This window comes from Podarcis gaigeae, assembly GCF_964106915.1.
Source record: "Podarcis gaigeae genome assembly, chromosome: 11".
Lineage (NCBI taxonomy): Eukaryota > Metazoa > Chordata > Lepidosauria > Squamata > Lacertidae > Podarcis > Podarcis gaigeae.
This window is the reverse complement of record NC_139687.1, coordinates 57,040,891-57,056,206: the sequence shown is the minus strand read 5'-3', so window position 1 is coordinate 57,056,206 and position 15,316 is coordinate 57,040,891. Positions and strand designations below refer to the sequence as shown.

General features: G+C 44.3%; 1 protein-coding gene across 4 annotated transcripts in view; it reads left to right on the top strand.

Moving 5' to 3' along the window:
• SETBP1 (SET binding protein 1) overlaps positions 1-15,316 on the top strand; it is a 266,280-nt gene that overhangs the window by 237,991 nt on the left and 12,973 nt on the right. For all 4 annotated transcript variants that reach the window (XR_014556165.1, XR_014556166.1, XM_083702558.1 and 1 more), the window contains one exon: positions 11,740-11,913. Coding sequence is in view for 2 of the 4 variants with exons in the window: in XM_083702558.1 (XP_083558684.1) it covers positions 11,740-11,913 (174 nt within the window). In the remaining 2 variants the exon portion in view is untranslated. The remainder of the gene's footprint in view (positions 1-11,739; positions 11,914-15,316) is intronic.

Below are 15,316 nucleotides of genomic sequence, written 5' to 3'. Positions count from 1 at the left end.
TAGGTGAGAGCTGAGTGCAGGGTGAGAACCAAAGGTAGACAAACTACTCCAGAATGAGCATGATGTGTTCCCCACAAGAGGTACTTAATTAACCATAACAACAACAACGACAAGAAGTGTGCATGCACATGAAAGTTCATACCAATAACTAACTTAGTTGGTCTCTAAGGTGCTACTGGAAGGAAAATTTTTATTTTTTCATTTCATTTCATCTTTTTTTATTTTGTTTTGACAATGACAATATAGACTAGGTAAAGGTAAAGGACCCCTGGACAGTTAAGTCCAGTCAGAGGCGACTATGGGGTTGCGGCGCTCATCTCGCTTTCAGGCCGTGGGAGCCAGTGTTTGTCCACAGACAGCTTTCTGGGTCATGTGACCAGCAGGACTAAACCGCTTCTGGCACAACGGGACACCATGATGGAAACCAGAGCGCACAGAAATGCCATTTACCTTCCCACCACAGTGGTACCTATTTATCTACTTGCACTGGCATGCTTTTGAACTGCTAGGTTGGCAGGAGCTGGGACCGAGCAACAGGAGCTCACCCCGTCACGGGGATTCGAACCGCAGACCTTCTGATCAGCAAGCCCAAGAAGCTCAGTGGTTTAGACCACAGCGCCACCCGCATCCCATAGACTACATTCTTACAATGCATGGGGGTCATCTGAATCCTGCTTTTGTGAGCTTGCTAGGATTGCTGGTTGTTAGGGCTTGGTGTCTACTCGCTGAATGCTGGAGTGTGTTGCTGAACCACCACGGAAATGGCCCTCTTATTTTTAGGCCATTTAAAAATATTTCTATCAAAAGTTTCTCTCGAAAATCTTAAACAGGAGAGCTATGTATCGGATTTCCTTGGAAGTCAACCGAGAGGCCGAACAAAGTAGAAAGGGATGGCAAGACGTATTTAACCTCATTAGTTTGAGCGGGGCTGACTCTGCATAATCCATCAGCATAGAGGCTCGGAGGAGGAACACAACTGTTTCCACATTTCATTTGCATAATGGATGAGATGTGAAACGAGTCCGAGGGAAAGAGAAGCGCCCTGAAGGGACGAAAGTTTATCATAGTGCAGAAGAGTTCTCTTAGATCGTTGCCTTAAATTTCCACTAACAAGATGACAAATTAATTGTTCCGAATTGCTGCATCAACCGAAATAATAATAATAATCTGAAAAATGGCAAAACGGGTCCGTCTGATTGCAGCAGAGGAAAGGAACAATTTGAAGCTTCCTTGCGCGGCAGGAAGAGGAGAAGGAGGCAGATTTGTGCATTGTGTCTCTGAGCATTTGCGTTCCAGCACACCAGCTCCTACGCCGCTCCTTTAAGAAGCTTGCCGCCGTTCTAATCTGATATTGGGCCTCAGCTTTATTAGTGAGGTGAGCGAATCGACTCTATCAGACAAGCCTAAGGACATCCAGGAATTGATCATCCTGCAGGAATAACCGCTTGGTGTTTATTAGCTTGGGAGTTCATCACTATCACTCCCTTCATCCGATTCCTGAGAGGCTTCTCAAAGCTATCATTGTGGCATTAGCTCTTCTGGGTGTGCTAGCAGAGATAAAGATCAGGAGATCTAGGTAATGATGGCTCCAGCACAGACACACACACACACACACACACGAAAACCCTTCTCCTCCTCTTTCTCTCTCTGCAGAATTTAGAGCAGGGATAACGGATGTTTTCATCCGTAAAGGAGACAATATGAGCATGTGAGCCAATACTAATTGTCATGTGATTAACATAATTTGCATACCATGCCGTTATCCTTTTCACCTGTCAAACAACTGTCAGTGGACCCATTGCCCTGTCTCTACATTATTCTCTTTTAAAAAAACAAAAACCCAACATCACCGTATTTTTCTGTGTATAAGACGCCCACCCCATGTATAAGACAACCCCTATTTTTTCGAACCCAAAATTAAGAAATAAACATCAAACAGAACAACTTTGAGCTTTTTGCGGGGAGGTAGCCCAAAGTTAGGGTTGCATATTTTTAGAGCCAGAGCGTTCGCCATCCATGTATAAGATGACCCCCAATCTTTGACTAAAAAAAAATAGCAAAAATAAAATCAAATCCTCTTATACATGGAAAAATACAGTGCAGTGGTACCTCAGGTTAAGTACTTAATTCGTTCCGGAGGTCTGTACTTAACCTGAAACTGTTCTTAACCTGAAGCACCACTTTAGCTAATGGGGCCTCCCACTGCCGCCGCGCTGCTGGGGCACAATTTCTGTTCTCATCCTGAAGCAAAGTTCTTAACCTGAAGCACTATTTCTGGATTAGCGGAGTCTGTAACCTGAAGCGTATGTAACCTGAAGCGTATGTAACCTGAGGTACCACTGTATATTTATTGGGGAATAAGGAAAGAGATTTCAGAGAGATCTCAGCTCCTACTAGCTCCTACGAGCATGTGTACTACTGAATAGAAACTGTTACTATACCTGCCTTAAGATCAAAAGGAATGTTGTCTCTGTATTTTCAAAGTTTGGCTTGTTCTGAAAGTGGTAGTGCATGTCATACGGGGCAGAGAGAGCATTTCTTTAAGAAAGAGCAATTACTTCTCTTTGCTGCATTTATCATACAGTAATTCCATTCTCTCATTCAGGCTATGAAGCCAGGCATTGCTCTCAAAGATCCACTTAAGATCTTCCATTTTCTTAAACCTTTCTTTTTTAAAAAGAGAGAGATTTCTTGGATATCATATTTCTTCTGAATCTTTATTCAAGATAGTAATAAAAATGCAAATAATCTGACCCAGCCAATGTTTCAGGGTGCATTATGTTGCAAATGCCGCGCCTAACTAAATTAAAAAGCAAAAGACCACAAAGGAGTTTTGCATTGGAGGTGAGCTGTATGCATCAGTTTATAAAATTAGCAGACCTGTGGAGTTTAGAGGAAGCAAAACCCTGGAGGGCTTATCTCCTGCGTAAATCTTCTGCTCTGGAAAGCCTTATATGCCAGTCTATGACTTCTCTTACAGGAAGGTTTATGGCCACAATCCTATGCAACTGGAAGTAAACCTAATTATATGGAGCTTGTTTCCCAAGTAAACATGCATAGGGTTGTACCGTTAGATTTCTGTGCCGAATGTTCAGTTCATTGTGGTACAGTGGTACTTTAGTTCTCAAACGCCTTGGTACTCAAACAACTTGGAACCCAAACACTGCAAACCCGGAAGTAAGTGTTCCGGTTTGCGAACTTTTTTTCAGAAGCCAAACTTGCTCAGTTTTGAGAGCCACACTTCCATTTTGAGTTGCACACTTCTGTTTTGAATGTTACGCTGAAGTCTGGCTGTTTTTGCAATTTATTTTGCGTTTTTGTTTTTGCGGCTCTTTTTTTGTTTTTGTGACTGCGTGGAACCCAGTTTAGCTACTGACTGATTGATTGATTGATTGTGTGATTGCAGTACATTGTGTTTTGCTTTCATTCTATGAATCAATGGTCTCGTTAGAGTGAAAAATTCCTGTTAAATTGCTGTTTTAGGGGTTGTTTTTAAAAGTCTGGAACAGATTAATCCATTTTGCATTACTTTCTATGGGAAAGTACGCCTTGGTTTTGGAACACTTTGGTTTTGGAGCGGACTTCCGGAACAGATTCAGTTTGCGAACAAAGGTACCACTGTACTTTATATTGTCGTCGCTGTGCCCCACTGCCCTAGGTAGATCATGGGGAATAGGAAAGCACTGGGAAATTGGCAAAAGGCCCTTCGTTATTCTTGAGATCTTGGGGTCATAGCCGATAGCTTGTTGAAGATGTTGACCCAGTGTGCAGAAGCTGTGAAAAAGGAGAATACCATTCCATTGATTGTTAGGAAAGGAACTGAAAATAAAACTGTTGGTAACATAATTTGTTGTTGTTTAGTCATTTAGTCGTGTCCGACCCTTTGTGACCCCATGGACCAGAACACGCCAGGCACTCCTGTCTTCCACTACCTCCCGCAGTTTCGTCAAACTCATGCTTGTAGCTTCGAGAACACTGTCCAACCATCTCGTCCTCTGTTGTCCCCTTCTCCATGTGCCCTCCATCTTTCCCAACATCAGGGTCTTTTCCAGGGAGTCTTCTCTTCTCATGAGGTAGCCAAAGTATTGGAGCCTCAGCTTCAGGATCTGTCCTTCCATTGAGCACTCAGGGCTGACTTCCTTCAGAATGGATGGGTTTGATCTTCTTGCAGTCCATGGGACTCTCAAGAGTCTCCTCCAGCACCATAATTCAAAAGCATCAATTCTTTGGCGATCAGCCTTCTTTGTGGTCCAGCTCTCACTTCCATACATCACTACTGGGAAAACCATAGCTTTAATTATACGGACCTTTGTTGGCAAGGTGATGTCTCTGCTTTTTAAGAAGTCAGGCCACAAACGACTTAGATGTGATAGATGTTCCTAAATCCAAAACCCTTGGCATTATTACCTTAACCACATATCCTAACGGAAGCATAAAAATGTGTAAATCACCCGAGTCGATAGGCTCTGTAATCCAACAGCTTCTATGGGCCTTTAAAATTTCCCCTCTGTACACACACATGCACAAACAGTTGATTCAAAGCATTGATTGACTTTCCTGCCAGCTATAGGTATCTCTCTGTGCAGTCACCAAATTCACAGATGGGGGAGAACCACACCTGTCCTACTTGACGCAGTCAGAGTGAGGCCCCCTGGTTAGTGTATGCAAGATTTTTTTTTTGGGGGGGGTGTCTCAGACACCAGTTGATCACAGAATTTTAGAGCTGGAGGTCATTTAGTGCAGCCTCGCTTTCCATTGTAGGAACTGCAACAAAAGATGCAGTTACACAACAATCCCTGATAGATAGGGGACTGCCTCACCTCTGCTTAAACATGTCCAGCGGTTGAGAGCCCATAATGCCTTCTAGACAAAAGTAGGTACAAAAACTGACTGAATATGCTGAATTAGATAGTCTATCTGAAAAAATAAACCAAGAATTGAAATAGTATCAAAATGGAAGGCCTTCAGCGCATATCTTAAACTAAATTATACCATGTTAAAATCTGTAGCAGCTTTTGAGTGATCCCAGCAATTTTTATTAATTGCTTATATCAACATTTCTAAATTATGAAAATATTAACATTAAAAATAGTATTTTGATATGGCAACAAATTTATGTAAAAAGAGTTAAGGAATAAATGGGAAGTCGGGTATAAAAGATAATGAGATTTTTTTTACTTTTATTGTAACATTAAATTGTAATCACAATTTTTTGTCATATTTTTTATCTAAATAACAGATTGTGTAGATTTCCTTTTCTTTCCTTTTCCCTCCCCTTTTAAGTTGTACCCCCTTTTCAGTATTGTTCCCCTTTTTTGTAAGTAAGCATGGAAAGAGAGAGAGAGAGAGAGAGAGACCATCTCTGGACCACTGCAAAGCAGCTCTCAGCACCTCTTGGGTGCTGGGCTCAGCTGGCAGCCTTCCCCTCAGATAGCCCCTTTATAGCTGCTGGATTCTGGCAGGAGCTATGGACCAGAACGCCCTTCCCAAACCTGCTGCCCTCCAGATTGTGTCTCCGACTTTCCCATCAGCACCAGCCAGCCCATGGTCTAGTCTCTCCCCCCCTATGGTATGCGTGTAGGCAGGGACTTTTCTCAGGGTTCTTCCAAACAGGTAGTTTGATTGTGAAACCAGACGACCTCATGCATGCACTTTTCTTTATTTTTTAGCAGCCTCCACATGCTGATGACAGTCTGTATTTCCCTCCCACCCCCAGGTACCGTATTTTTCGCTCCATAAGGCACACCAGACCATAAGGCACACCTAGTTTTGGGAGGAGGAAAGCTAGAAAAAAAATATTCTGAATCCCAGAAGCCAGAACAGCAAGAGGGATCTCACTTCTGGAATAGTCTATGGCTGTTCTGGCTTCTGGGATAGCCGCACCAAGCCTCTTCAGGACAGCGGGATGAAGGCTCCCCCTGCCCCTTTGGGGCTGCACGCGGCTAAGGCAGAAAGCCAGGAGAGGTGCTTCATTGAAGGGGCGCAGCACAGTTCTCCCTCTCTGCGCAGCACCCCTTCATCCAAGCGGGAGGAGGAACGGAAGCAGCCCTTTCTGTTCCTCCGCCTTCGCAGGACAGGCGTGTCGCTGTGAAGCAGGGCCGGCATGTCGCTGCGCAGGAGCCCCTTCTGTTCCTCCTCCAGCTTCGCAGGACAGGCCCATCACTGCAAAGCGGGACAGGCGCATTGCTGAAGCGGCGCTGCACAGTTCTCCCTCTCTGCGCCGCAGTGCCCCTCCTTTGCAGGAGAGGCACTGTGCAGAGGGGGAGAACTGTGCAGCGCCCCTTCAGCCAAGCGGGAGGAGGAACAGAAGGGGCCTGTGCAGCTCTCCCTCTCCACGCAGCGCCATTCGCTCTATAAGACGCACTCACATTTCCCCTACTTTTTAGGAGGAAAAAAGTGTGTCTTATGGAGCGAAAAATACGGTAACCTGAATTCACCCTTTCTGTTGCCCACAACCCATTTGCAACCCTCCTCTGGTTTCCAGCTGGCCTTTCTCCAACTGACAATTTGGACTTTTGACGCTCTCTCTTGGGGTTCTCTCACCCAGCCGGACTTTCCCTCTCTGCAGGCAAAGACAGGCATGCGCATTCTACGGTGTGTTGCGGGCAGCAGTTTTCACTTGCGATCTCCGCTTTCCGGAGTGTCTGTTCTCTGGGCAGAAAACTACTACCACTGCACTTTACATGCCATGTCTGTCTTCACCCTGAGTTCACTTCTTCAGAACTTGTCGACAGCCTGCCTTTTGGCCCGGATATTACTTTCAGTTAACTTGGCCACCTCTTGCACAAGGTTTCACTGCAACGGGGGTGGGCTGCAGTCAGTCTTCAAAGGCCTACATTCTTTTTCTTTCTTTCCTTTTTCCCAGACCCCCTGTGGTCCATCAATGTGTTTTAAATTTGCAATGAAAAGAGTGCACATTCAGGGTCTCCGAACAGGTATGGAATAGCTAGTCTTTATGATGTGAGCCTGAGCTTTTTGCCCTACTTTTATTTATTTTTCTATTTTCTTGCAATTATAGCCCACCTTACTTCCATCAAGGAAGCAGACATGTGCTCCCCATCCAAGCACTGACCAGACCCGGACCTGCTTAGCATCAGCAAAGTGTTGGGCTGATGTTTCCTCTTACCATACCATGATCTTGCAAGAGTCCACCTCAGTAGAGAATCACAAGTGGTTCAATTGGACCCCTGCCTTACAGTTATTGAAATTGAATTGAAATACTTTATTGTCACTTGTACAACTTGTATACACGAGCACCCCACACTCAACTCTTTGTCTTAATTCCCCTCGTTTACTGACGCACACCCACCAAACCCAATAGTCAGTTGCCCTGTTGTTATCTTTTCATTCAGTAGCCTAACAGCCCATGGATAGAAGCTGTTCTTTACCCTGTTGGTGCGACTAATCATGCTTCTATATCTTCTGCCTGAGAGCAGGAGATCAAGAAAGTGCCGGCCAGGGTGTGAATCATCCCTGAGAATTTTCCTCACTCTCCTGAGGCAACATTCTTCCGCGATGTCATCCAGCGGATTCACGGGACAGCCCAAATATCTTGTGCTGTATTCCCCACCCTCTGTAGGCACTTCCTATCAGTTGATGTCATACCAGAGTACCACACAATGATGCAGTATTAAAGGACACTTTCTACTGGAGACTGGTAGAAGGAGATCATCAAATGTTGATTAACATTGTTCTTACACAATTCTCTGAAAGTTCTTGAGTATCTTTTGGGGTTTTCGTGGAAAACGGCCATAGAAAACTGTTTGCCAGTCAGGCCCAATATAGTCTACTCTTACTGCTAGTAGATTTCCAGACTGCTTCCCATCAACAGCTATTAGCTGGAAATGTCCAGGATTGAACCTGCAACCTTCTGCACCCAAAGCACTGAGTCACGAACCCTTTAACTTCAGGCTAACCTCTAGTGGCTAGGGAGAATGTTAAGTGCCCAGAGAAAAGGAGACATGCTGCCAAAATAAGAAGACCATACATTAAATAAAGGTAAAGGTAAAGGTACCCCTGCCCGTACGGGCCAGTCTTGACAGACTCTGGGGTTGTGCGCCCATCTCACTTAAGAGGCCAGGGGCCAGCGCTGTCTGGAGACACTTCCGGGTCACGTGGCCAGCGTGACAAAGCTGCATCTGGCGAGCCAGAGCCGCACACGGAAACGCCGTTTACCTTCCCGCTGGTAAGCGGTCCCTATTTATCTACTTGCTCCCGGAGGTGCTTTCGAACTGCTAGGTTGGCAGGATACATTAAATAGGGACATCCTAAGGCAAAATGGGACATTCCCAGAGAATTGTGAAAGTTTTGATGATCTCCTTCTACCTGTTTACAATAGAAGGTGTCCTTTCATACTGCATCACGGTGTGGTACGCTGGTTTGACATCAACTGATAGGAAGTGCCTATGGAGGGTGGTGAATACTGCACAAGATATTATGGGCTGTCCTGTGAATCCGCTGGATGAAATAATGGAAGAACGTTGCCTCAGGAGAGTGAGGAAAATTCTCAGGGATGATTCACACCATGGCCAGCACTGTCTTGATCTCCTACCGGGCAGAAGATATAGAAGCATGATTATTTGCACCAACAGGGTAAAGAACAGCTTCTATCCTGGGCTGTTAGGCTGCTGAATGAAAAGATAACAACAGGGCAACTGACTTTTGGGTTTGGTGGGTGTGCGTCAGTAAACGAGGGGAATCAAGACTAAGAGAGCTGCGTGGGGGGTGCTTGTGTAATCTCACTATATACAAGTTGTAGAAGTGACAATAAAGTATTTCAATTTCGATTCATACCCTCCAACAATTCTCCGGTGAAAATAGGGACATCCAGTGCTCTTTTTCTAGAAAAAGAGGTGCCTGAACTCACCATGAACACCTCCCTCATTCTCTTAGAATGGCAATGGTGCCCACCTGAGGTGAAAAAAGGCCCCTGGAACACCCTGTTCCATACCCTCCAACATTTCTCTGATGAAAATAGGTACATCCTAAGGCAAAATGGGACATTCCAGGATCAAATCAGATGGCTTCTGTAAATCCGGGACTGTCCATGGAAAATTGCGGCACTTGGAGGGTCTGGCATGACAATTTAGAAATTATTCTAGTCTAAATAGAAATACAATGCATCTTGCCATGGGGAGGGGGGACAAGATCCGTGTGCCTGCTCTGTTTGCTCTCCAGGTGCAGCCAAGTGTTGATGGGCTTCTTAAAGGCTTATCCAGCTCTCCCTTCAGATTGCTGTTTTATCTTTGAACCAAACTTGGACTCTTCCTCAACACCCCCGGGATGGCATGCTCATGTTTGCAAAGCTTTGTTTCTTCATTTCCATCTATTTAGTGCTTTTATAAGTTCTTAAACGTGCCGCCATCTGGACCGAGCATTCGAGAAGGCGTGGGTTTGCATTTCCAAACAGGGCTGTGGTGAATTAGAAACAAGAGTGAACTCTCAAGATGCAAAGCCAGTGGCCCTGTGGAGAACTAATGTCGAGCCGAAGGGTGGGCAATACGTTCTTTTGAAGTCATCTGTCAGATTGGTAACGGCTCCCCAGGAGAACGCTGTTCCTCAATGATTTGTGTGACCTTGCGAGGTCCAGCTAGGTGGCAACCAAGCGTGCACGCACGCCCACGAGCATCTTTGGAGGAAACCGAATAAAAATATTGAAAGTATTGACTCCCCCTGAAGGGAGTAGGCAGCACTTTGGTCTTTGACCTTTGAAGCAGCCTAGGGTAGTCAATAAAATCCGGCTGTTAGATGCTTGGGCCTGCCACTGATTTTGAGCTGAGAGTAGTTTAACCTTGAACCAAGAGCCAAGTAACCACGGCAACAGGAAGTAGGCCCCTACATCCAAGGAGAAGGGATCCATAAATCACGGGGTCCCTAATGCAAACACTGTGTGCAGGTAGAGATTTTGAGAGGATAAGTGGTTTGTGAGGGATTACCTTTGAAAAATGGATGACTGCCTCTTGATAGGGTGAAGCACAGTTTCACAGAGACGTGGGTTAGGGGCGGGGGGAACTGGGGGTTGGGTTGGGTTTTGGTTTTTTTTTTAAGCAATGGAGGTCAAGAGGTTACAGCTGCTAGTTTTCATAGTGCTTTTTATACAGGATCTTCAGCTTAATTATCAACAGATGTTAAATCCAGGAGGTGGTTAGCATTGTATTCTAAATATACAAGCTCTCTCTCTCTCTCTCTCTCTCTCTCTCACACACACACACACACACACACACACACACTAAAATTGTTTCCATCTTCGAAATATTGGCATGACTGCTAATTTGCTGCACATTTCTACTGTGTCTGACACCATCTCATGTGGTTTGTGCATTCTGCTTTGTTATCTGAAATATGTGCAGGGGAGCTGCTCATCTCGAATCACTTCAGGCTTTCACAGTGCAAAACCATGCTCCACCTTGTTAGAATCTGTACATTTGCAATAAGGAAATGCCAGGTTTTCCTTCCAACACAGGTAGTGGTGTGGGATATTAGGGATGGATTAATCTGTCAATTTTGGTTTATCTCAGTTTCCCGCTTATCTGCAGCAATATGCAAAACAAACAAAAAACTCCTTTTTTTAGAATTCCTCATGAAAACCCATCATGGTTTCAGTAGGAATTTCCCCCTCATAAACGTATTTTTGTACACAGCTTCAGCTGATCTACATGTTTTTGCAACCCATTTCGCCCAGTACGATGCATTTTTGTATGTAACTTTTGCTAATGCAATACATTTTTGTGCACAATGCTTGGGTGGAGAACCTTGCCGTAAAATTCAGAGAAGTGTGAATCTTGAAGGAAGGCTATACTTCAGTTTGTGTTTTGGTTCAGGAAGTGTGAATTAGGTAGCTTCTTACTAAATGCAAAAAACCCCACAACAATCCACCCTTCAAATTTCTTCTTCTAGTAGTAATCATAAAAAAGCTTTTCATATTCAGGATCCACATTGAACTCCAACCATCAACATGGAACCTGCTTTTGAATTCTTAAAGCTTTCGCCCTTCATCATTCTACTTTTCGTTGCCCCAAGTCCAGGGATGTGAAAGTTTCAGGGTGTTGTAGTTCAATCAAGGTGTGTGTCAGTGAAGGCTCCGTTCAAATCCCTGTTCAGCCACAAAGTACACTGGGTGACTCTGGGCCAGTCATATTCTCTCAATATGCCTTGTTTTGCGGGATTGTCCTAAGGATAGAATAGGGCAATCTCAAGGTGAGATACAAATAAGATAGCTGGTGAAGATTTGAGTGTGTTGTACTCAACAAATCCATCACCTGCGTGGCCCTGATGTAGTAAGAAAACATGCACTGGGCTAGCAAAGTCTGGAGGGTTGTGCTGTAGGGTAACTGGTTGGACCATAATGATATTCCTGTCTGTTCTCGTCCTTGTGATCATGTGGTAGATACCAGCATGTACAGATGCACATGGAGAAGCAACCCTAAATAGCGACGTGATTATCATCTTTCCTCATATTGTTTTAAAAATAGACTTGCAAGGCAATAATGTGTTGGCCAGGAATCAATGTTTATGTTATGTCCTGAAGCAAAATGACTGAAACCCAATAATAATAATATATCATAATCCTCAAAACTGTATTATTAGAAGCACATTTACAAGCAGGGAATACTGGGGTGCAGGATTTCCTGCGAAACACAGCGGGGCATTTATTGTATATTTCTGATAAGACCAAGGTTGTATTTTTCTTCTTCTCCTGCATAATAATTGATTAGTGTTGCTTATGTTTTTGCTCTCCAGGAATTGCCGGTTCGCATCTAAAAGCAGACCAGACTTCGCTTCATAATAAAAATGAGGGTTCTGCTTCTTCTGTGATGACCCGTCGAAAACCAGCATCTCTTGATAGTATTGTGATATCCTCAACCCCAGTATTATCTCTTTTACCGTCGTCAACGGCAGTCACCTCAGAAGCAGGTAATTATGTTCAAATGAGCTCGGGTGTTTCAGTTATTCCTGTTTTATTACATTTATAGCATTTGTAAACATCTGGAGGACTCCATGTCGACAAGATGCAAACAGAACGTGACTCTCTCTCCCCAATTGGGATTCCCAGAAAGTTGCCTTCAGAGGCACACTGGAATTAGAGCACAGCCGTCACGACTAGTTGTATTCTTAATAATAATAATAATAATAATAATAATAATAATAATAATAATAATTTATTATTTATTATTTATACCCTGCCCATCTGGCTGGGTTTCCCCAGCCACTCTGGGCAGCTTCCAACAGAATATCAAAATACAATAGTCTATTAAAGATTAAAAGCTTCCCTAAACAGGGCTGCCTTCAGATGTCTTCTAAAAGTCTGGTAGTTGTTGTTCTCTTTGACATCTGGTGGGAGGGCATTCCACAAGGCAGGGGCCACTGCCTGGTTCTCTGTAACTTGGCTTCTCGCAGTGAGGGAACCACCATAAGGCCCTCGGAGCTGGACCTCAGTGTCTGGGTAGAACAATGGGGGTGGAGACGCTCCTTCAGGTATACAGGACCGAGGCAGTTTAGGGCTTTAAAGGTCAGCACCAACACTTTGAATTGTGCTTGAAAACGTACTGGGAACCTATGTAGATCTTTCAAGACCAGTGTTATGTGGTCTCGGCGGCCACTCCCAGTCACCAGTCCAGCTGCCGCATTCTGAATTAATTGCAGTTTCCGGGTCACCTTCAAAGGTGGCTCCACGTAGAGCGCATTGCAGCAGTCCAAGCGGGAGATAACCAGAGCATGCACCACTCTGGCGAGACAGTCTGTGGGCAGATAGGGTCTCAGCTTGCATACCAGATGGAGCTGGTAAACAGCTGCCCCAAAAACAGTACTTCTGTCTTGTCAGGATTCAAGTTACAAGAAAGGAGATTCTGACTCAACATCAGGAATACCTTTCTGACAGTAAGAGCTGTTTGACAATGGAACAAGCTCCCTCTGGAGGTTGTGGGCTCTCCTTGCTTGGAGGTTTTTAAGCAGAGGTTGGGTGGCCATCTGTCATGGATGCTATAGCTGAGATTCTTGCATTGCAAGGGGTTGTACTAGATGGTCTTGAGAGTCCGTTCCAACTCTTGTGATTCTGCTCCCAGGTATGTGTGCATAGAATTGCAGTCTGGCCAGTGAATCTTCCACAGATCCAAGAAGCGGAAAGCTTGCACAAAAGTTTCATTCAGATTCAGATAATGGGTGCACTTTGCAGTGTAGCTGGCGTCCAATTAGACGGTTGGTCAGTCTGTCTGTCACCCAGATGTTGATCATTCATTGAAAACTGCAGCTGCGTTAATGAGATAGGAGATGGTGTTGAGGATATCCTGTAACTGATTGAGAATGCTTTGGGAGGAAATAAAAATACTCTTGTGATTCAAACCAAATGGGTGGCTTGAGGCCACCTATTGAACAGAGAGTCTTCTTCTGCAAACTTTCATGCAGACGCATTTCACACACACACACCACACACACACATACATTGCTACAGCCTGCAGTGCATCAGACAAAGATTCACACATCTGCACAACCACTTCAGGACTTGCACAGCTTTGCTGAAATTGTACCTTCCCATAGCGCATGTTACCTTGTCCTTAGGACAAAGTGAGATTGTGTTTCACTAAACGACAAAGTACAGTGGTACCTCGGGTTACATATGCTTCAGGTTACATATGCTTCAGGTTACATATGCTTTGGGTTACATATGCTTCAGGTTACACACTCCACTAAGCCAGAAATAGTGCTTCAGGCTAACAACTTTGCTTCAGGATAAGAACAGAAATTGGGCTCTGGCAGCGCAGCGGCAGCAGGAGGCCCCATTAGCTAAAGTGGTGCTTCAGGTTAAGAACACTTTCAGGTTAAGAACGGGCCTCTGGAACGAATTAAGTACTTAACCCGAGGTACCACTGTATGCATTATTGTCGGTGCTTTTTTTCTTTTAAAAAATGCTTAGGGGTGCTCTCATTTTGACTCAAGAAAATCACCATTTTATAGTTCAAAGTGGAAAAATAAACACAGTAAATGGACAAAAGTACAAAGATGCACAAAATGTTTAGGGGTACGCTTACCCCTGTGTCTGTCAGGAGCTCAGCCTACACTTGAGTAGGACCCTGGCAGAGACACATGCCCAACTGGCATGTTCTCTCCCTCCTGGTCAATCGTTCGTGAGCTTCATAAGCTTTCTTCTGCCCGAACATCACAGTGACCGATGCCAGCAGACATCAGCACACTTAGAGATCTGCAGAGTTTGCACATCTTGCGTAACAGACCTCAGCAACTCAGCATTTAGGCTAATCTACTTTATTTACATATAAACACACGTGGAGCACTGCAACATGGCTCCCTCTCTCTCTAGCATCAGACAGTAAAGAGAAAAGAACAAAAGACAATAGTCCCACTTCACAGAACACAGTAACACAAACATCCTGTCTCTGTCACTTCCCACTCTGTGGAGTCAAAACATACACCGTCATGTAAAAGACAACAATCCCATGACTGCAATCATGGAGCAGGAATTCTAACAGTGCCCCCCCCCCGAAAGAAGGACTGAATTATTGTCATTGTCATTTTATTATTTTATTTGTTTGTATGTATGCCCTTCATCTATAGATCTAAGGGCAGTTCACAACATTAAAATACAATATAAAAACACAAAATATGTGATAAAAACAAGAACAAACAACACAAAGCAACAAAGCTCTCCCACAAATACATTTAAGAGGGGTATAAGATGTCAAATGCCTGGCTGAATAGGAACATTTTTGCCTGGTGCCTAAGCGTATATAGTGAAAGCACCAGGTAAGAGCATTCCACAGATGGGGAGCCACCGCAGAGAAGACCCCGTTCTTGTGTAGCCACCCTCTGGACCTCACATGGAGGAGGCACATAGAGAAGGCCCCAGATGATGAATGCGGAGTCTAGGTCGTTTTATATGGGGAGAAGTGGTCCTTGAGGTATTGCAGTCCTGACCCATTCAAGGCTTTATAGGTCAAAACCAGCACTTTGATTTGGGCATGGAAACTAACTGGTAGCCAGCACAGTCGGGCCAGGATCATTGTAATATGCTCAAAACATCTTGCCTAGGTGAGCAACTTGGCCCAGTGCCGGATTTACGTATAAGCTAAACAAGCTATAGCTTAGGGCCCCACTCTCTTGGGGGCCCCCAAAAAAATTAAAGGAAAAAAACTGGATGTACATTTCCAAAATAAAAGATAAAAAACAAATAAAATAAAACCTACATACAGTTAGAGCTTAATGATTATTTCACTGTTAATATACTTCTTCTTAATTGTATTTCACCATTAATATACTTCTTACACCAGTGTGGTGTAGTGGTTAAGAGCGGTAGTCTTGTAATCTG